At 42.7% G+C, this 23,406-nt stretch overlaps 1 protein-coding gene across 1 annotated transcript in view; it reads left to right on the top strand.

Annotated features, from left to right (window-relative positions):
• LOC106571810 (solute carrier family 22 member 16) overlaps positions 1 to 23,171 on the top strand; it is a 63,531-nt gene extending 40,360 nt beyond the window's left edge. The window contains exons 5-8 of the mRNA XM_014145277.2: positions 4,099 to 4,226; positions 21,784 to 21,893; positions 22,037 to 22,136; positions 22,275 to 23,171. Coding sequence (XP_014000752.1) covers positions 4,099 to 4,226; positions 21,784 to 21,893; positions 22,037 to 22,136; positions 22,275 to 22,442 — 506 coding nt within the window. The 3' untranslated portion in view covers positions 22,443 to 23,171. The remainder of the gene's footprint in view (positions 1 to 4,098; positions 4,227 to 21,783; positions 21,894 to 22,036; positions 22,137 to 22,274) is intronic.
• The last annotated feature ends 235 nt before the right edge of the window (positions 23,172 to 23,406 follow it).

Genomic DNA, 23,406 nt, shown 5'->3' with positions numbered 1-23,406 from the left:
AACCAGGTGGCGAATCGCATCTCTGCATGTCTGGCAGACATATCAGTGTGGATGACGGATCACCACCTCAAGCTGAACCTCAGCAAGACGGAGCTGCTCTTCCTCCCGGGGAAGGACTGCCCGTTCCATGATCTCGCCATCACGGTCGACAACTCCCTTGTGTCCTCCTCCCAGAGTGCAAAGAGCCTCGGCGTGACCCTGGACAACACCCTGTCGTTCTCCACTAACATCAAGGCGGTGACCCGATCCTGTAGGTTCATGCTCTCCAACATTCACAGAGTATGACCCTGCCTCACACAGGAAGCGGCGCAGGTCCTAATCCAGGCACTTGTCATCTCCCGCCTGGATTACTGCAACTCGCTGTTGGCTGGGCTCCCTGCCTGTGCCACTAAACCCCTACAACTCATCCAGAACGCCGCAGCCCGTCTGGTGTTCAACCTTCCCAAGTTCTCTCACGTCACCCCGTTCCTCCGCTCTCTCCACTTGCTTCTAGTTGAAGCTCGCATCCGCTACAAGACCATGGTGCTTGCCTACGGAGCTGTGAGGGGAACGGCACCTCCGTTACTTCAGGCTCTGATCAGGCCCTACACCCAAACAAGGGCACTGCGTTCATCCACCTCTGGCCTGCTCGCCTCCCTACCTCTGAGGAAGCACAGTTCCCGCTCAGCCCAGTCAAAACTGTTCGCTGCTCTGGCACCCCAATGGTGGAACAAGCTCCCTCACGAAGCCAGGACAGCGGAGTCAATCACCACCTTCCGGAGACACCTGAAACCCCACCTCTTTAAGGAATACCTAGGATAGGATAAAGTAATCCTTCTAACCGCCCCCCCCCCCCTTAACTTCTTGGGGCTATGTGGGACGCTAGCGTGCCACCCGTGGTGCACCCTATCAACAGCAGGTGCATTTCAAGAGCGGCAAATTTGAAACCAAATAAATGTCAAAATTCAAATTTTTCAAACATACACCTATCTTACACCCTTTGAAAGATAAACATCTCCTTAATCTAACCACGTTGTCCGATTTCAAAAAGGTTTTACGGCGAATGCATAAAGTTAGATTATGTTAGGAGAGTACATTGACAATAGCTGTGTGTAATGTTTTGTCAATTCAAAGACAGGCGTCACCAAAACCATAAAACCAGCTAAAATGAGGCACTAACCTTTTACAATCTCCATCAGATGACACTCCTAGGACATTATGTTAGACAATGCATGCATTTTTAGTTCTATCAAGTTCATATTTATATCCAAAAACAGCGTTTTACTATGGCATTGATGTTGAGGAAATCGTTTCCCTCCAATAACCGGCAGTCAAGTCAGCACCACAAATTAAATAATTAAAATTAGAAAACATTGGTAAAATATTATATTGTCATTTAAAGAATTATAGATTTACATCTCTTGAACGCAATCAACTTGCCAGATTTAAAAATAACCTTACTGGGAAATCACACTTTGCAATAATCTGAGCACTGCGCCCAGAAAAATATGCTTTGCTATACAGACAAACGGCCATGTTGGAGAGATCTAAAATCGAAAATACTATGTAAATAATCCATTACTTTTGATTCTCTTCATCAGATGTCACTTCCACGAATCCCAGGTCCATAACGAATGTAGTTTTGTTCAAAAAAGCTCATCATTTATATCCAAAAAGCTCCGTGTTGTTAGCACATGATCTAAGCCAGCCGGACTTCTCGTCATGAACGAGGGGAAAAAATATATTTACGTTCGTTCAAACATGTCAAACGTTGTATAGCATAAATCATTAGTGCCTTTTTTAACCAGAACATGAATAATATTCAAGGTGGACGAATGCATTCTCTTTTATAACGTATTGGAATGAGGGTACCCAACATGAACTCGAGCGCCAGAGTCTAATCGGCCATCACCGTTCCATGGCTCTTGTTTGGTGAGATCTCACAGTAAAAGACTCAAAACACTTTGTAAAGGCTGGTGACATCTAGTGGAAGCAATAGGAAGTGCCAAAACATTAATCAACCCCTGTGTGTTTCAATGGCATAGGCTTAAAGGTAATTCAACACATCAGGTATCCACTTCCTGTCAGAAAATGTCTGATAATACTCACAGACACCATTCAAACAGTTTTAGAAACTTTAGGGTGTTTTCTATCCATATATAATAAGTATATGCATATTCTAGTTACTGGGTAGGATTAGTAACCAGATTAAATCGGGTACGTTTTTTTATCCAGCCGTGAAAATACTGCCCCCTAGCCCCAACAGGTTAAACGATTTAGATGCACTATTGTAAAGTGGTTGTTCCACTGGATATTATAAGGTGAATGCACCAATTTGTAAGTCGCTCTGGATAAGAGCGTCTGCTAAATGTCTTAAATGTAAATGTAAAATGTTTTGAAAGGGGAGGGTAGCCAGGGTCATAATGGTGATGGCCCTCCCCATGTGACCAAATCAACAGCCTCTCTTTAAGTCAGTTTTCACAGTAGAAGACTCAAACCACTTTGAAAAGACTAGGACATCTAGTGGAAGCCATAGGAAGTGCTCAATGAATCCTAACTCACGGTGTGATTTATAGGCAAAGTGCTGAAGTTGAGTCCGCAAATCAGATTTCCACATCCTGTTAGAAACTGTCTCGGGGTTTTGACTGCCATATGAGTTCTGTTATACTCACAGACACAATTCAAACAGTTTTAGAAACTTTAGGGTGTTTTCTATCCACAGGTATTAATTATATGCATATCCTAGCTTCTGAGTTTGAGTAGGATGCCGTTTAAAATGGGCACGTATTTTTTTCAAAAATCGCTGTAGCGCCCCCTATCCTAGGTGACCGTCAAGAGGCTAGAGTCTTTGACAATTTTTAGGGCCTTCCTCTGACACCGCCTGGTATAGGGGTCCTGGATGGCAGGAAGCTTGGCCCCAGTGATGTACTGAGCCGTACGCACTACCCTCTGTAGTGCCTTGCGGTCGGAGGCCGAGCAGTTGCCATTCCATGCAGTGATGCAACCAGTCAGGATGCTCTCTGGTGCAGCTGTAGAACATTTTGAGGATCTGAGGAACCAATGCCAAATATTTTCAGTCTCCTGAGGGGAAATAGGCTTTGTTGTGCCCTCTTCACAACTGTCTTGGTGTATTGGGACCATTCTAGTTTGTTGTTGATGTGGACATCAAGGAATTAGAAGCTCTCAACCTGCTCCACTACAGCCCCGTCGATGAGAATGGGAGCATGCTCGGTCCTCCTTTTCCTGTAGTCCACAATCATCTCCTTAGTTTTGGTTACGTTGAGGGATAGGTTGTTATTCTGGCACCACCCGGGCAGGTCTCTGACCTCCTCCCTATAGACTGTCTTGTCGTTGTCGGTGATCAGGCCTACCATTGTTGTGTCATCTGCAAACTTAATGATGGTGTTGGAGTTGTGCCTGGCCATGCAGTCGTGGGTGAACAGGGAGTACAGGAGGGGACTGAGCACGCACCCCTGTGGAGCTCCAGTTTTGAGGATCAGCGTGGCAGATGTGTTGCTACCTACCCTCACCACCTGGGGGCGGCTCGTCAGGAAGTCCAGGATCCAGGTGCAGATGGAGGTGTTTAGTCCCAGGATCCTTAGCTTAGTGATGAGCTTTGAGGGTACTATGGTGTTGAATGCTGAGCTGTAGTCAATGAATAGCATTCTCACATAAGTGTTCCTGTTGTCCAGGTGGGAAAGGGCAGTGTGGAGTGAAATAAAGATTGCATCATCTGTGGATCTGTTGGGGCGGTATGCAAATTAGAGTGGGTCTAGGTTTTCTGGGATAATGGTGTTGATATGAGCCATGACCAGCCTTCAAAGCACTTCATGGCGACATATGTGAGTACTACTGGTCGGTAGTCATTTAGGCAGGTTACCTTAGTGTTCTTGGGCACAGGGACTATGGTGGTTTGCTTGAAACATGTTGGTATTAGACTCTAGCTAGAGCCATATAAGCTCTCAATGATCTCAAAGGCTAAACAGTCTCATCACCAGGGCCTTTCAGTCAAATAACAGCCACAGCTGGCCCAGTACCAGATGTCACCACACATAATGTCCCCATGCCAGCAGTGCCTGCTGCCTTACCCTGACTTCTTCTGTGATTGGCTGTTTCTAGGTGCAGTGGAGTTCCCTTCCTACCTGATTGGCTGTTATGCGATGGACCGAGTGGGCAGGAAGAGGACATGTGCCCCAGCTCTGCTGCTGGCTGGAACGGCCTGCGTGCTCATCATTGTGGTGCCAAATGTACGTACAAACAATCACGTGTGTTTGTGTGTGAGCTAGAGAGAAATCAAAGGATATGATACACCAAGAAAACATGATCCCATTGGCCCAATTTGGGCAAGATGTACAGGGGATAGCTAACACAAAGCCTACACCAAGCCCACAGCAGCCAAACACAGGGTAGCCTACACCAGTCCAACATAGGCTAGCGGACACCAGCCCAACATGGGCCAGGCCACACCAAGCCCTGCACAGGCTAACCCACACTAAGCCCAGCTACTTCATAACGTAGAGGCAGAGGCTCATTACAATATTTTGGGCCGTGGTTTGCATATACGCCAATTCATGTTGTTAAGCTAAAAAAGAACACAGGATAAATTGTTGACATCATTTAAACCAGATTTCGGAACTTTAAAGCCAATTATCTCTGAATAATCTTTTTTTCAGATAGAACCTTGTAGTTCAAAGTTGACAAAATTATATTTGTTCAACCGTTACTGAGAGAGTTCTTCCAGTTGAAATGTTCTGTTGTGTGGAATCACAATTTCTTTGTTATGCATGTTACCAATGATAAAGTCTGTAAAATGACTTAGATAACTGCATGTGACATATGAGAAACATTTAAATTTCTCTGGCTTCTAATCTGTGACTGGATATTTTATTTCTGATGCTCTGTACCCGTGACTCCGCAGATTCTCGCAGTATCTCACAGGGAATTTGTGACTTCGCATGTCAAAATCTTTTTAGATACATACCTGTCGTTAAATGCCAAAATATAATATTTTCCAATGTCACTGAACAAGAAAGAAACAACCAAAACATCAATAGCCACTACAATATTGAAACATGATTTTGTCATGAGTTCAGTACCATTTGCTTGATTTTTGCAGACCCACGACTATGGTGTATCAAAATTAGCTAGCTAATGTTAGCATGCTAGCAACTCTAGTCAGCATAGGTTGCTACATGATAATCAGCTCACGTTAGCTAGCTAGCATTAGCTAGCTCACCTAGCTAGCTGTAGTCCAATGGGAACTGATGCAACCCTGCTGGCTACGTCGCTAGCTAGATGACCAGTGGTGACAGTGAGGTCCCTATGAGATTCAAGCCTTTAATAAGTGCCATCGTGTAGGAATAGCAAAGAAAATACTGGTTGATGATCTAGCTAATTTAGCTATGACAGTTACTAGTGTGCATGCACAAATGCATGACAACACATTGTATCAAAGTCAAGAAGGCATGCAGAATGGACTGCATCGTTGGGACTGGACTAGCTAGCTAGCAAAGGGGTACAAAACGCTGGTACACAGATGCATAGCTCATGCAATTATATTTTGTTCTAGTCCATGACAATACATGTTGCAAAGAAAATACCTGCATCAAATAAAACTCATTGCTTTGTATGCTAGGGCAAAAAAATCTCGAAGTGTGTTTTTTTTGCATAGGAAAGGTGAAGGGGGACACATTTATGATAGCTTGTGTGACCGACAATGAAAAACCCAGTGACTACAAGATGTCCTCGTATACCCATATGTGACCAACCAGCTCGATTCGGTCTTATGTTGCAAAATTTGAAATTGTGTTTTTTACATTGGATAAAAGTAGAGACTCAGAGATAGAAAATGGTATATCATACACTGCAGTTGCGGAACAATGGGAAAGTAATTCTGCTTTGAAAGTTGATTAACTTGGAACCTCACTTTTGAGAAAATGGCGTTTGGGTACACCTACTGGAGAGCTCTTCTTTGTCTACACCCATTCAGCATCGTTCACACTCTCTTAAGCTTTAGGTCTACAGTAGCCTCAACAGCACTCTGTAGGGTAGTACCACAGTGTAGCCGGAGGACAGCTAGCTTCCATACTCTTCTGGGTACATTGACTTCAATACAAAACCTAGGACGCTCATGGTTCTCACCCCCTTCTATAGACTTACACAGCAATTATAACAACTTCAGAGCTCCTGCAGCATGAACTGACATGTTGTCCACCCAATCAAAGGATCAGAGAATGAATCTAGATCTGAAAGCATAAGCTACAGCTAGCTAGCACTGCAGTGTATAACATGTGGTGAGTAGTTAACTCAAAGAGAGAGAAAGACAATAGTTGAACAGTTTTGAACAAATTAATGTCTTCCAAAATGGAGACGCAAGAGTAATAGAGAGAGAGTGTCATTTTTTTTCAGTTTCACTTTCTAAGCTAGCAAATGCAGCTAGCTAGTTTAGCCTACTGAAACACCCTGCTCAAACAGATGGATGCTATGTTAAATAGCTGGCTATGACTTTCCAATACAACACTGGAACTCTTCCAAGTCAAGGTAAGCTCTTGGTATTACTAAGTTATTGCCACCTGGGCCCGCCGGTGTAACTGCTTACTCACTACACACTAACGTTACTGTATGATTGTAACAGGTTTACTAACGCGTTAGTTTGATTAGCTATGCTGACTATGGCGTTACTTTAGCTAATATGGTGACAACGATGTCGGCTGTTTGTAGAGGTTTGGCTTGGAAAGGTTTTTTCGCCTGGTCACATGCAGCTGATTTTTTCCAAAAGTGAAGGGTAGAGAAGGAATGCAATGTGGCTGTTATGAGAGAGAACTCTGCTTACACCTGATCATAGCTGTATTCATGCCGCCAATTCTGTTGAAAAATGTTTCTTAAACGGAAGGAAACGGAACAAAATGGGGATATACCTGAATTTGTCCAATATAAATTCTAATTTGCAACTGTTAGATGCAGGCAAGAGTGTGCAAGTCGGTATTGAATGTCACTGTCTGTCACCTCAAATTTGTCTCTCAACCTGTGTGCAAATACATTATAAATGCTCATTCTTAGGCTAGGTTGTAGCAAGCTCATGATGGGTAGAGGGAAAATTAGAGTATCATGTAGTAGCCTAAACCTATCGCTGTTACATTGAACTGGGTGAATGTAATATGAATGAGTCATCTAATATGCTGTAATAGAAATAAGGCCATGCTCATGAAAAAAGAATCGTCCTCCCTCATCTTAAACACACTGTGTTCGTAAATGTATATATACACCTGTTCTGAAAGGCCCCAGAGTCTGCAACAACACTAAGCAAGGGGCACCACCAAGCAAGCGGCACCATGAAGACCAAGGAGCTCTCCAAACAGGTCAGGGACAAAGTTTTGGAACAGTACAGATCAGGGTTGGGTATAAAAAATATCTGAATCTTTGATCGTCCCACGGAGCACCATTAAATCCATTATTAAAAAATGTAAAGAATATGGCACCACAACAAACCTGCCAAGAGAGGGCCGCCCACCAAAACTCATGGACCGGCAAGGAAGGCATTAATCAGAGAGGCAACAAAGACACCAAAGATAACCCTGAAGGAGCTGCAAAGCTCCACAGTGGAGATTGGAGTATCTGTCCATAGGACCACTTTAAGCCGTACACACCAAAGAGCTGGGCTTTACGGAAGAGTGGCCAGAAAAAAAGCCATTGCTTATTAAAGAATCAAACGCGTTTGGTGTTTGCCAAAAGGCATGTGGGAGACTCCTCAAAATATGGAAGAAGGTACTCTGGTCAGATGAGACTAAAATTGAGCTTTTTGACCATGAAGGAAAAAGCTATGTCTGGAGCAAACCCAACACCTCTCATCACCCCGAGAATACCATCCCCACAGTGAAGAATGGTGAATAGTTATGCATGCTCAAGTTGTCTTTTTTAAATCTTATTTCTTGTTTGTTTCACAATAAAAAATATTTTGCATCTTCAAAGTGGTAGGCATGTTGTGTAAATCAAATGATACAAAACTCTAATTTTAATTCCAGGTTGTAAGGCAACAAAATAGGAACAATGCCAAGGGGGTGAATACTTTCGCAAGCCACTGTAGATAGCCAGAGCAAATTTACCAACTATGTCTATCAACAGTTGTCACATTGACATCAGGAACATTCTATTGAAATGGTTACTTGCATAGTGGAGTCTTTTGTTAATTAAGACATGTACCCTAGCTAGCTAATCAATGAACCATAATCCCAACTCCCGACGTTACTACCCTACATGAATCTGCAGGTAGCTAATCAACCAGGTTAAATGTTATCTAGCCTGTTGGGGCTAGGGGGCAGTATTGAGAAATTTTGAAAAAAATATGTGCCCATTTTTAACTGCCTCCTACACCAACTCAGAAGCTAGGATATGCATATTATTAACACATTCGGATAGAAAACACTCTGAATTTTCTAAAACAGTTTGAATGGTGTCTGTAAGTATAACAAAACTCATATTGCAGGCAAAAACCTGTGAAAAATAGATCAAAACAAAAGTGAATTTTGTGACTGTACTATTTAGTGTCATTGTTTTATAGATACCATAGTGAGAAAGGATTCATTTCGCAACTCCTACGGCTTCCACTAGATGTCAACGATCTTTATAAAGTTGTTTGAAGAATATGGCACCACAACAAACCTGCCAAGAGAGGGCCGCCCACCAAAACTCATGGACCAGGCAAGGAGGGCATTAATCAGAGGCAACAAAGATACCAAAGATAACCCTGAAGGAGCTGATAAACAGAGAGCAAATTAGAATGCAAGGAAGTTGACATGTCGTCACTTCATTTTTTTGCGCCTGCGCATAAATCTGAGAAGCGTGAGTTTGTCATAATTGTTTATCTAGACATAGGATAGGTTGTGTGAAAATATTACTGATGTTTAACGTTAAAAATGGACCAAAAGATTAATGCTAAACAACGTTTGACATGTTTGAACGAACGTAAATAGATTATTTACTAGGTTTTTTTAGCTTTTCGGCGTGATTTTACACCCCCCCCACCACGTTTTGTGGGAGCATAATGAACGCTAACTACTTGGTGTTATTTGGACATAAATTATGAACTTTGTCAAAAGAAACCACATTTGTTCTGGACCTGCGATTCCTGGCAGTGCCTTCTGATGGAGATAATCAAAGGTAAGGGGATATTTACAATGTTATTATCGATATTAGATGATGCTAACTGTATAGCATAGCTTATTGTTCTTAGCATAGCACCCCGTTTATTGCAAAATGTGATTTCCCAGTAAAGTTATTTTGAGATCTGGCCATTCGGTAGCAATTACGAGATGATAATATATTATTCTTTGAATGACAATATTATAATTTACCAATGTTTTCGAATAGTAATTTTGTTATGTTCACCGGAAGCATTTCAGAGAAGAAAAAATCTGAATTTCACGCTACTGTAAAATGCTGTTTTTGGATATAAATATGAACTTGATGGAACAAAAAATGCATGTATTGTATAACATAATGTCCTAGGAGTGTCATCTGATGGAGATTGACAAAGGTTAGTGCATAATTCTAGCTGGTTTCTGCTTTTGGTGACGCCTGACCTTGAATTGAAAATGGATGTTTGTACTTTTGTGGCTATGTACTGTCCTAACATAATCTAACTTTATGCTTTTGCCGTAAAGCCTCTTTGAAAATCGAACAATGTGGTTAGATTAAGGAGATGTTTATCTTTTAAATTGTGTAAAATAGTTGATTGTTTGAGAAATTGAAATGATTAGATTTTTGATGTTTTGAATTTCCAGCCTTGTTAGCAATCCCGACTCGGGGTTCATTGCTAACCTGTAGCCCCAACAGGCTAGCTAACATTAGGCTCTAACTACCAAAGAAAATGGCTCTGAGATAGGAATAATATTACTAGACAGATAATACACAAGCCCAGATTTTTTTCTCATCAATCTACACAGTAGTTTCTTAACTAGCATAAAATTGAGCACATATAATGACAGAAATAAGATTAAAACATTAGCAACTTTGACAGGAAACATAAGGAAACAAATACTGTACTCACTGTCTCGTTTTGCACGCTTTGTACAAAATAATAAAATGCAGTACGACAAGATCTTCATAAAATGTAGTTCTTTATTAGCTAGCTATAACTGGCATGTTCATTTGTCTCCGGCCATGATCAACTGAAATAACCTCACGACCTGGGTGGTCTTAACCAATCTTTGCGCAGTATGCAATGACGGTAAAATGCAACCAATTACAAAATTCAGTTTGTTGACACATGAATATTACATCCCCCTTCTTTAAAAAAAGAAACATATTCTACATACTTTAAAGCGTTTCTTTTGAATACGTGCTCTTTAGTTTGAAATCAAAGTAAGTAACCATGTTTACTGCACCAACTGCATACTGCATCAACTTAACAGAATTTTATTTTATTTTTTTATTTCACCTTTATTTAACCAGGTAGGTTAGTTACAACTGCGACCTGGCCAAGATAAAGCAAAGCAGTGCGACACAAACAACAACACAGAGTTACACATGGAATAAGCAAACATACAGTCAATAATACAATAGAGAAAGTCTATATACAGTGTGTGTAAATGAGGTAGGATAAGGGGGGTGAGGTAATAAATAGGCCATAGTGGCGAAATTATTACAGTATTGTCACGAATGTCGAAAGGAGCAGACAAAAGTGCAGCGTGGTTGTAGTTCCACATTTTATTAAATCCGTGAATCTTTGCAATACATAAATAACTGAAAATGACAAAACAACAAACCGTGACGCAGAGAGAAACAAACACTACTCAAAATATAGTAACCCACAAAACCCAGGAAGAAAAACCCCTACTTAAATATGATCTCCAATTAGAGACAACGAGGACCAGCTGCCTCCAATTGGAGATCAACCCCCCCAAAAAAACATAGAAATAGAAAAACTAGAACTTAAACATAGAAATACAAAACATAGAAAAACACAAAACACCCCCTGTCACGCCCTGACCTACTCTACCATAGAAAATAACCTCTTACTATGGTCAGGACGTGACAAGTATGGCACATTAAACACTGGGGTGATAGATGTGCAGAAGATGAGTGTGCAAGTAGTGGTACTGGGGTACAAAGGAGCAAAATAAATAAAATAGATAACAATATGGTGATGAGGTAGTTGGATGGGCTATTTACAGATTGGCTATGTACAGGTGCAGTGATCTGTGAGCTGCTCTGACAGCTGGTGCTTAAAGCTAGTGAGGGAGATATGAGTCTCCAGCTTCAGTGATTTTTGCAGTTCGTTCCAGTCATTGGCAGCAGAGAACTGGAAGGAAAGGCGGCAGAAGGAGGAATTGGCTTTGGGGATGACCAGTGAAATATACCTGCTGGAGCGCATGCTGCGGGTGGGTGCTGCTATGGTGACCAGTGAGCTGAGATAAGGCGGGGCTTTACCTAGCAACGACTTATAGATGACCTGGAGCCAGTGGGTTTGGCGACGGATATGAAGCTAGGGCCAGCCAGCGAGAGCATACAGGTCGCAGTGGTGGGTAGTATATGAGGCTTTGGTGACAAAACGGATGGCACTGTGATAGACTGCATCTGGTTTGCTGAGTAGCTTGTTGCAGGCTATTTTGTAAATGACATCGCCGAAGTCAAGGATCGGTAGGATAGTCAGTTTTACAAGGGTATGTATACAGCATAAGTGAAGGATGCTTTGTTGCGAAATAGGAAGCTGATTCTAGATTTAATTTTGGATTGGAGATGCTTAATGTGAGTCTGGAAGGAGAGTTTACAGTCTAATCAGAAAACCTAGGTATTTGTAGTTGTCCACATATTCTAAGTTAGAACCGTAGTGATGCTGGAAGGGTAGGTAGGTGTGGGCAGCGATCGGTTGAAGAACATGCATTTAGTTTTGCTTGCATTTAAGAGCAGTTGGAGGCCATGGAAGGAGAGTTGTATGGCATTGAAGTTCGTCTGGAGGTTAGTTAACACAGTGTCCAAAGAAGGGCCAGAAGTATACAGAATGGTGTTGCCTGAGTAGAAGGGGATCAGAGAATCGCCAGCAGCAAGAGCGACATCATTGATGTATACAGAGAAAAGAGTCGGCCCGAGGATTGAACCCTGTGGCACCCCCATAGAGACTGCCAGAGGTCCGGACAATAGGCCCTCCGATTTGACACAATCAACTCTGTCAGAGAAGTAGTTGGTGAACCAGGCTAGGCAGTCATTTGAGAAACCAAGGCTGTTGAGTCTGCAAATAAGAATATGGTGATTGACAGAGTCAAAAGCCTTGGCCAGGTCGATGAATACAGCTGCACAGTATTGTCTCTTATCAATGGCGGTTATGATATCGTTTAGGACATTGAGCGTGGCTGAGGTGCACACATGACCAGCTCGGAAACCAGATTGCATAGCGGAGAAGGAACGGTGGGATTCAAAATGGTCGGTGATCTGTTTGTTAACTTGGCTTTCGAATACCTTAGAAAGGCAGGGTAGGATAGATATAGGTCTTAGAAGTTTTGGTCTAGAGTGTCTCACCTTTTGAAGAGAGGGATGACCGCGGCAGCTTTCCAATCTTTGGGGATCTCGGACGATACGAAAGAGAAGTTGAACAAGCTAGTAATAGGGGTTTTAACAATTTCGGTGGAAAAATTTAGGAAGAGATAGCCCTGCTGATTTGTAGGGTTCCAGATTTTGCAGCTCTTTCAGAACATCAGCTATCTGGATTTGGGTGAAGGAGAAATGGGGGAGGCTTGGGCAAGTTGCAGTGAGGGGTGCTGGGCTGTTGACCGGGGTCGGGGTAGCAGGTCTATTGAAATTCTCAATTATCGTGGATTTATCGGTGGTGACAATGTTTCCTAGCCTCAATGCAGTGGGCAGCTGGGAGATGGTGCTCTTATTCTCCTTGGACTTTACAGTGTCCCAGAACTTTTTGGAGTTAGTGTTACAGGATCCAAATTTCTGTTTGAAAAAGCTAGCGTTTGATTTCCTAACTGCTTGTGTATTTTGGTTCCTAACTTCCCTGAAAAGTTGCATATCATGGGGGCTATTCGATGCTAATGCAGTACGCCGGTGTGCTGGTCAAGGGCAGTCAGGTCTGGAGTGAACCAAGGGCTATATCTGTTCCTGGTTCTACATTTTTTGAATGGGGCATGCTTATTTAAGATGGTGAGAAAAGCACTTTTAAAGAACAACCAGGCGTCCTCTACTGACGGAATGAGGTCAATATCCTTCCAGGATACCCGGCCAGGTCGATTAGAAAAGCCTGCTCGCTGAAGTGTTTTAGGGAGCGTTTTACAGTGATGAGGGGTGGTCGCTTGACCGCAGACCCATTACGGACGCAGGCAATGAGGCAGTGATCGCTGAGACCCTGGTTGAAGACAGCAGAGGTGTATTTGGAGGGCAGGTTGTTTAGGATGATATCTATGAGGATGCCCGTGTTTACGGATTTGATGTTGTACCTGGTGGGTTCATTGATAATTTGTGTGAGATTGAGAGCATCAAGCTTAGATTGTAGGATGGCCGGGGTGTTAAGCATGTCCCAGTTTAGGTCACCTAGCAGTACGAGGTCTGAAGATAGATGGGGGGGCAATCAATTTGCATATGGTATCCAGGGCACAGCTGGGGGCAGAAGGTGGTCTATAGCAAGTGGCAACGTTAAGAGACTTGTTTCTGGAGAGGTGGATTTTTAAAAGTAGAAGCTCAAATTGTTTGGGCACAGACCTGGATAGTAAGAGAGAACATTGCAAGCTATCCCTGCAGTAGATTGCAACTCTGCCCCCTTTGGCAGTTCTATCTTGTCGGAAAATTTTATAGTTAGGGATAGAAATTTCAGGGTTTATGGTGGTCTTCCTAAGCCAGGATTCAGACACGGCTAGGACATCCGGGTTGGCAGAGTGTGCTAGGGCAGTGAATAAAACAAACTTAGGGAGGAGGCTTCTAATGTTAACATGCATGAAACCAAGGATTTTACGGTTATAGAAGTCAACAAATGAGAGCGCCTGGGGAATGGGAGTAGAGCTAGGCACTGCAGGGCCTGAATTAACCTCCACATCACCAGAGGAACAGAGGAGGAGTAGGATAAGGGTACGGCTAAAGGCTAAAAGAACTGGACGTCGAGTACGTTCAGAACAGAGAGTAAAAGGAGCAGATTTCTGGACACGGTGGAATAGATTCAAGGCATAATATACAGACAAGGGTATGGTAGGATGTGAATACATTGGGGGTAAACCTGTGCATAGAGTGCCGATGAAAGAGATTTTGTCTCTAGAAATATCATTTAAACCAGGTGATGTCACCGCATGTGTGGGAGGTGGAACAAGCTAGCAAGCTAGCAAGCTAGCAGAAGGGCCTTTGAGGGACGTCGTGACGGAAGAAAGTCTGTTGTGGCCCCCTCGTGCAGTTACGTCGGCAGACGGATCAGCAGGGCTCCGTGTGGTAAACCAGGCCAATTGGCAAAATAGGTATAGTGGCCAAAGAATTTGTCCAATGGGCCTCTTAAGCTAACAGTCCGACGTGCTCTAGACAGCTAGTGGGCCACGGATAGCAGGCTAGCGGATGGGCATTCAGGGGACATCGCAACGGAGGAGCCAGTTGAGAGACCCCCTCAGGCGAATCACGTCTGTAGTCCAGTCGTGATGGGTCGGTGGGGGTCCAGGCCAGTCTGCAAATAGGTATTGAAGTCCAAGGAGAGGCTGATGGACCTCTACGGCTAGCCGGGAGATGGGCCTAGCAGATGAGCCTAGCAAGGCTAGCTAGGCTAGCGGGTGGGCATTCTGGGGATGTTGCAACGGAGGAGCCAGTTGAAAAATCCCCCTCGGGCAGAATTACGTTGGTAGTCCGGTCCAATTGGCAAAATAGGTATTGTAGCCCAAGGAGTGGCTGATGGGCCTCTGCAGCTAGCTGGGAGATGGGCCTAGCAGATGGGCCTAGCAATGGCTAACTGGCTAGTAGCCAGTTAGCTGGCTAGCTTTTGATGGGGGTTCCGGTTCTTAAGTATAAAAAATAGCGGATCCATACCACATTGGGTGAGGCGTGTTGCAAGAGAGTATGTTCAGTCCGTAGATGGAAAGTGATATTAAAATATATACGAGGTATATACGAAAAAACAAGGAAAAAAATTGATTTACACTGGACAAGACAAAACACACGTCCGACTGCTACGCCATCTTGGAAACAAAAAGGAGACTCTGAAACAATGATTCAACATACTGTTACTTTTAGAGCCAAGATTTCTCAGCACCTCAGCTTTTCACTGTAGCAATGACATCTCAACATTTCAAGCAAATACAATACCAAAGCATTTCAAGTTAACTTTTCAATAGCAAGTTCATAGTCTGTAAATCTTTTAGGGCAGCGATCCGCCTACACCCTTTCACATGTTACAGGTCTAGGACAGCTCTACAGCTTGACCTCTCTTCCTGACCCTGTGTGGTATGAAGCTGAGCATGCTACTGTGTCAGTCAACATTTCTTGTGGTGTTGCAGGTAAGTATGGTGTGTGTGTGTGTTAAGTCCATCACGTTCTCTTTCAGAGAAACAGTTCATCTGGTCAATGTGTTCTTTTGTGTTCAGTAGATGAGGCCGATTGCAGCGGTACACCGCTCCTTCTGCGGTGCGGACATGATATGAACGTTCAGTTTCAGCTGGCTGGATGATCACTGCTGGTAGCCATGCTCCTCGATTCTAACTGACTCTCTGTCGTTCAGTGGTGGCAGTGGTCTAGCTGACCTGTCGTAGTATCGCTTTTGGTGTTGTCTCTGTGCACGCTTCGCATGGTTTTCCTTGTAGCTGACGACCTCAGGTCGAAGCTCAGGTCAGCAAGGCCATTACTTTGAAGGTAATGTGGGCTTTTGGTGATGTGTGTGAAATCCCATGCTTTTGTGAAGGATTCAAACTCCTTTGACTGTCAGATATTATAGTCTCTACGATGCCATGCCTGGCAAAGTCTGCTTTCAGCTGCAGATGTGGTGATGTAACATTGGCTCTTTGGCGTTTGAGGGGCGTAGTTCAAGACAGGTGGGGCATTTACCAACAATGTCCTCTATTTGTTTGCACATCCCGGGCCGAAACAAAATGTCACATGCTCTCTGTTTGCACTTTTCCATGTCCACGTGTCCAGCATGGATCTTTGTCAAAATCTCTTCTCTGAGACTGGTAGGAATGATGATTGTCTCTCCTTTGAAAATTATTCTGTTGATCTGTGATATCTGCTGTGATAGCTGAGTTAGGCTAATTAACACTGCGAGCTTGCGCTAGCTGTGACGTCATCAGTCACTCTTAAAGGAACATGCTTTCTTGCAGGTGAATAAAACAGAAATCAATATAGAACTGTTGTTTCCGATCAACAAAAATGTTATTAATGTTGTACTGTACTGGAACTAATGACAACAAACTATACTGAACAAAATATAAATGCAACATGCAACAATTTCAACGATTTTACTAAGTTACAGTTTATATAAGGAAATTGAAATAAATTCTATGGATTCTATAAATCTATGGATTTCACATGACTGGGCAGGCGCGCAGCCATGGGTGAGCCTGGGAGGGCATAGGCCCACACACTTGGGAGAATGAGTTTTTCCCCACAAAAGGGCTTTATTACAGACAGAAATTCTCCTCAGTTTCATCAGCTGTTCGGGTGGCTGGTCTCAGACGATCCCGCAGGTAAAGAAGCCATATGTGGAGGTCCTGAGCTGGCGTGGTTACATGTGGTCTGCTGTTTTTGAGGCCGGTTGGACGTACTGCCAAAATCTCTAAAACGACATTGGAGGCAGCTTACGGTAGAGAAATGAACCTTAAATTCTCTGGCAACACCTCTGGTGGACATTTGTGCAGTCAGCATGCCAATTGCACTCTCCCTCTAAACTTGAGACATCTGTGACATTGTGTTGTGTGACAAAACTGCCCATTTTAGAGTGGCCTTTTATTGTCCCCAGTACAAGGTGCACCTGTGTAATGATCATGCTGTTTAATCAGCTTCTTAATATGCCACACCTGTAACTTCTTTGGTTACTACATGATTCCATATATGTTATTTCATAGTTTTGATGTCTTCACTATTATTCTACAATGTAGAAAATAGTACAAATAAAGAAAACCCCTGGAATGAGTAGGCTAGTCCAAACTTTTGACTGGTACTGTATGTGTCAAGTACAATAAAAATGCATTTCGACAAAATATATTGTAGCGGGCGCCTCCTGTTAGAAGACTTGGAGGCGTAGCTTGTGGGGGCGTGGCTTGGTCTGTAACGCTTTGCCAGATTGTCATGCCATTTAATGTGTTATCTTCTATTCTGTAATTAAAGGTTAAGTGTGGACACTGCCAGTTCTGCAGTCTTAATGAGATTGACATAAGCACATGTGATACCAAATACATGTGATGCCTACTAAAGTTTAACAATTAAGACTGTAATTTCGTTACAATTTGATTTGGACAATTTATTATATTTGCCATAGGTTTTTCTTACAAATACATTTAATTGCATGTTGGAATATATTTGACAAAACATTTCCAAATACATTTAAAAATATATTGACCAAATATTTTGATAGGTACATGTGAAAATATATTATAAAATACTCTTTAATGCATTTTTTTACATGCATTAAATACATTTTACAATGCTTTTAACATATATTGTGATATACATTGGAAATACATTCCGTAATACATGTTGGAATGTATTTAAATGTATTAATACATTTGTTTAAAAATACATATTTGGACAATTTTCTTTAAATTTTTATGGGCAGTGTATTTACTCTCTCTTTGCTTTTCTGGGTACACTTCGCCTGGTTAAGGACCAGTACACACAAGGAAACAGTGAAAAACCACAGCATGGGCCAAACTTCACATACATCAACAGTGGTTCACTCACTACTCTTTAGGAAAGATATTGCAAAAATAGTCTGAGCAAGTCCAGTTGAAGTCAGAAGTTAACATACACTTCGGTTGGAGTCATTAAAACTCGTTTTTCAAACACTTTACAAATTTCTTGTAAACAAACTATAGTTTTGGCAAGTCGGTTAGGACATCTACTTTGTGCATGACACAAGTCATTTTTCCAACAATTGTTAACAGACAAATTATTTCAGTTATTATTCACTGTATCACAATTTCAGTGGGTCAGAAGTTTACATACACTAAGTTGACTGTGCCTTTAAACGACAAGAAAAATTCCAGAAAATTATGTCATGGCTTTAGAAGCTTCTGATAGGCTAATTGACATAATTAGAGTCAATTGGAGGTGTACCTGTGGATGTATTTCAAACTTATATTTCAAACTTCAAATTGTAGCTCTCCACAAGTCTGGTTCATCCTTGGGACCAATTTCCAAATGCCTGAAGGTACCACGTTCATCTGTACAAACAATAGTACGCAAGTATAAACACAATGGGACCACGTAGCCGTCATACTGCCTCAGGAAGGAGACGCGTTCTGTCTCCTAGAGATTAACGTACTTTGGTGCGAAAAGGGTCTGGTGCACTTCACAAAATAGATGGCATCATGAGGTAGGAAAATTATGTGGATATATTGAATCAACATCTCAAGACATCGGGTCTCCCCTTTGGACAATGACCCCAAGCATACTTCCAAAGTTGTGGCAAAATGGCTTAGGGACAACAAAGTCAAGGTATTAGAGTGGCCATTTCAAAGCCCTGACCTCAATCCTATAGAGCATTTGTGGGCAGAACTGAAAAAGCGTGTGCGAGCAAGGAGGCATACAAACCTGACTCTGTCAGGAGGAATGGGCCAAAATTCACCCAACTTATTGTGAGAAGCTTGTGGAAGGCTACCTGAAACGTTTGACCCGAGTTAAACAATTTAAAGGCAATGCTACCAAATACTAATTGAGTGTATGTAAACTTCTGACCCACTGGGAATGTGATGAAAGAAATAAAAGCTAAAATAAATCATTCTCTATTATTATTCTGCCATTTAACATTCTTAAAATATAGTGCTGATCCTAACTGACCTAAGATAGGGAATTTTTACTTGGATTAAATGTCAGGAATTGTGAAAAACTGAGTTTAAATGTATTAGGCTAAGGTGTATGCAAACTTCCGACTTCAACTGTATTTACAATGGCCACAACCCACAATTCTGTCACAGTAAACCGTGTCTTATACCTACGGAACCTGGGAATGCCTGTATTCTCCCAGACAGAATGATCAGTGTTTAACATACAGTAACTGAGCTGAGTATCATTGTAGTGAATTTCCAGTAATATCAGCAGGTGGGGAATTGGGTATCACTGCTTCACCCGGCCTTGCCCTAGCCTTAACAATATCCTTGGACTTAACCCTAGCCCTAACTTTAACCCTAACCCTTACCTGACCCATTCTACCTTCTTGCTTATCACAGACCCCATTGTCCCTCTCAAAAATCCCTTTCAGCACCCCATGTCCCTGTACCTTACCGCTCAATTACATCCAAACTTTGAATTCTGAACTCTGAACTCTGCTCCCATAGCATATCCATTCAGGTTTTATGGTCCTTCACCATGACAAATGAAAAATGATATAATCCAACGCTGCATCATTTGGTCACAACAACACTTTTTAAAGGAATGTTATCATTTTTGTAAAGTTTTTACGTAATTTTTGTTTGTCTCCTTACATTGATTTGTGCTACAAATGTCAAATATTTTAATACCCCCATTTTTGAAAGGGTCCAAAAAGTGGCTGGTTTGAGTGGTAAGGTGAAAGCAGCTGACTGTAGACGAAAGTCGAGGAGAGAAGTCGGGGGAGATTTATCTGTGACAGTCGGACACACATGTGGTTTTCCAACTGCAAGGCTCAGTGCAACATGGCAGTATTGCCATTGTTTAGAAATGTTTTTTTTTTTTTATCTTGTTGAAATAAACATGTCTCCAACTAGCCTAGCTGACACGCGACCCAAGGACGTAGAGAGGTTGGTGTTAGCTAGACTGGTCTTCAACCCCCATATCACACACTCACAAACTTAAAATATATGTGTGCACATTGAACACTCAATTGGTGAGAGGGAAGGCCTCAAATATCACATTAATTTGTACATATCCACTGTATACCTGAATTTCTGCAAATTTGTTTCCTGTTTCAGTCACATCTTTGGTCATATTCGCGTGGGTCAAACAAAAACATCCTAATGATTGATTCACAATAAAGTCTCCCATAATACAGGTGATGGCTGCAGTATGAAGTCAGTGAAGAGCAACTTCAGAAACTTGCAGTCGACTGCAGTCAACCTGATGACCTTTGATCACACGATTTTTGTTAAATTCATGCAGTCGACATACGTAAGTCGGACAAATTATATCCCCATAATGCAATGCACTTTGAAAAGAGGTGACCATCGACTTGACAAAAGTGATCAACTTGAACGCACCCATTGAATTGACCTTAACCAGACCCGGCCAACAAGGAGTCATACCCTATAGCAGGGTTCCCTAACCTGCAGCCCGCTAGGCTGAATTTGGCCTGCGGGTGATTTTATTATTTGACCCTCCAAATATTTTTTTTATTTTTATTGCTGGACATAAAAGACCAGCAAATCAGCTCCAAGTGATTTTATTTTTGTTAATCTGTTCTAAAGTATTCCCACGCATAATAGAGAGATATTATTGTATACAATCACAAATATCTGACTGAAACATAATAATTTCAAACCTTGCTCACTGTTTGGGCTCAGTCTACAAATTATTTGAAAACTATGTTCCGTCCCCCTGACCAACCACACAGGAAAAAAATTGGCCTGCAGCTGAATCTAGTTGATGATCCCTGCCCTATAGGCTACATGTGACAAAGGCCAATATGTTTTTGTGTGCTTGTGTGCATGCACGCATGTTTAAGTGGTGGGATTCTGCTTTAACAGGTTCGCTCTAGCAGTAGCCACTTGTTTTCCATCATCAGCAGGGAGGGATCTCCATGTCTGTTAGTAATGGTCCATAGCAGCTGCAGGCCAGAGCTCCTGGCCAACAGAGAGAGAGGCCTGTTACAGTATAGTTTACTGTGGATCTGTTGCAGCATGGCAACAGCCTGAGTTATAGTCCTGCAGGTGCACTGGGTCTGATTGGTTGAGCTGGAGTGGAGTACTACTGCAACCCCAGCCTCTTTTACACACACACACACACACACACACACACACACACACACACACACACACACACACACACACACACACACACACACACACACACACACACACACACACACACACACACACACACACACACACACACACACACACACACACGCACACACACACACAGATGAATGTATGCAGGCACACACACATGCACAAGTGGAATTGCTCAGATGTGAGGCAATGGGTTGGGTGCTTGCTGTGGAGTGGGAGGCAGCTTTGGCTGAGTAGGTCACATACCACACAGCTCCAATTACATGAGCAGATAGCTCAGCCAGGGAAGGATACCAGAGACAGAGAGAAGTGAGGAGGAGAAGGAGAGAGAGAAAGAGTAGAAGGGGTGGTGCTGTACTTCCCTCCTTCACTGGGCTTAAAGCAAAGCAAACCTCAAAGTCAAACCCTTTTTTCAATCACAGAGTTACTACTATATATCTCAGTTTAAAGATCAGACATTGTAGCTTATTTCCTCATGTTGAAATGGTGTGTTCCAGCTCGATTAACTCATTGTTGACTGATGCTGTGATGTGATTGGCTGGGACCTGGGTAATCAGGTAACAGATGTTTATTAGTGTTTAGAGTTGCACTGTTGTTGATTGCTCTCTCTCTCTCTCTCTCTCTTCTATTTATTTATCTTCAATGTATTTCTCTCTCTCCTATTTATTTATCTACTCTGTCCCACCCCTCTCCCTCTGTGCTGCAGGACAATGAGGTGTTAGTCATAATCCTCAGTATGACAGGGAAGTTTGCCATTGCCATAGCCTTTGGCCTCATCTACCTCTACACCTGTGAGCTCTACCCAACTATCATCAGGTACGGTACACACTGTCAGCTTTATGTATCCAACATTCTTCATGTATCCTAACAGATGCAATCAATTATAGAACTTGTGTGTGTGTGTGCGTGTGTGCGTGTGTGCGTGTGTGTGTGGGTGTGTGTGTGTGTTCTCCCCTCAGGTCCCTGGCGGTGGGCAGTGGCAGTATGATGTGTCGTGTGGGCAGCATCGTGGCTCCTTTCTGTGTCTACCTAGCTGACATCTGGCAATACCTACCACAGGTAAATGACAGACGGACGGACGGACAGACGGATGGACACTGTAGATAGAGCATGTATTGTGATTATGATGACACATTTTAGTTCTTCAATGAACACTTTCCTTTTCTCCTCTCTTTGCTTTCCTCTCCTCTCCCATAGCTGATTGTGGGGATCCTGGCGTTTATAATAGGTGTTCTGACCCTGTTGTTACCAGAGACCCTGGGTGAGCCCTTGACCAGCACCATGGAGGAGGCTGAGGCTCTAGGCAGGAAGAATAGCCCTGATCAGGGAACGAAAGACCCTGAGGAGGGGGTGGAGATGAACTAGATCCAGAGCAACTAGTTGGACGGCAAGCCCTGAGGGATACACCTCACCACCAACCAGAGGGATAGAGAGGGGGTATGAATAGATACTACTGGAAGCGATGCCAAGAAACCAACAAAACAAACAACATCGAATTTGGAACCTTAGTAGGACTTTTTGTAATAAAGTGTTTTTTTTACATTTTGTTCCACAAAGTGGCCAATTTCAGAGCTGGTATGCTCTGGTTGAGCCAACCAACCGCAGCCAACCTCTGAGTTCCTTGGCTGCAGCTGAGGGAAGGGAAGTGAAGGCCCTTTATTCACCACATCTCAGTCTCCTGATGAGAGCCACATGAAACTAAGCCTCATGATCGACATTCACGTCACGTGTGCCTTCCAATCACAGCCACTAATTAATGCGTGTGCGAGAGATTGAGAGCGAGAAAGAAAGAGTGTGCAGGTTCTACGTGGGAAGTGTGTGTGCATGCATGTGTGTGTGTGTGTGAAATTTGATATTTCACTGACTGAGACTGTGATTTAGTTACCTCTATTCAGCCCGATGATCATCTAGTGCAGCTGATTTTGGCTATGTGTTACAGACAATGCTATTGTTAGGTAATTTAAAGTGTACTTTGTTAATCTGAAGTCCACACACACACACACACACACACACACACACACACACACACACACACACACACACACACACACACACACACACACACACACACACACACACACACACACACACACAGAGAAAAGTGCATAGTGTTTGTGTATCTCAGGGCATCCACCATAGGATCTCACTGTGATAATACACATATATATATATGATTTGGAAAGTATTCAGACTCCTTCTCTTTTTCCACATTTTGTGACGTTACAGCCTTATTCTAAAATGGATTAAATAACAAAACATCCTCTTCAATCTACACACAATACCCCATAATGACAAAGCAAAACAGGTTTTCAGAAAAACAATTGCCCAA

This window comes from Salmo salar, chromosome ssa15 (genome assembly GCF_905237065.1).
Source record: "Salmo salar chromosome ssa15, Ssal_v3.1, whole genome shotgun sequence".
Taxonomy (NCBI): domain Eukaryota; kingdom Metazoa; phylum Chordata; class Actinopteri; order Salmoniformes; family Salmonidae; genus Salmo; species Salmo salar.
Note: the sequence above shows the minus strand (reverse complement) of the source record. Positions and strands in the feature narration are given on the sequence as shown.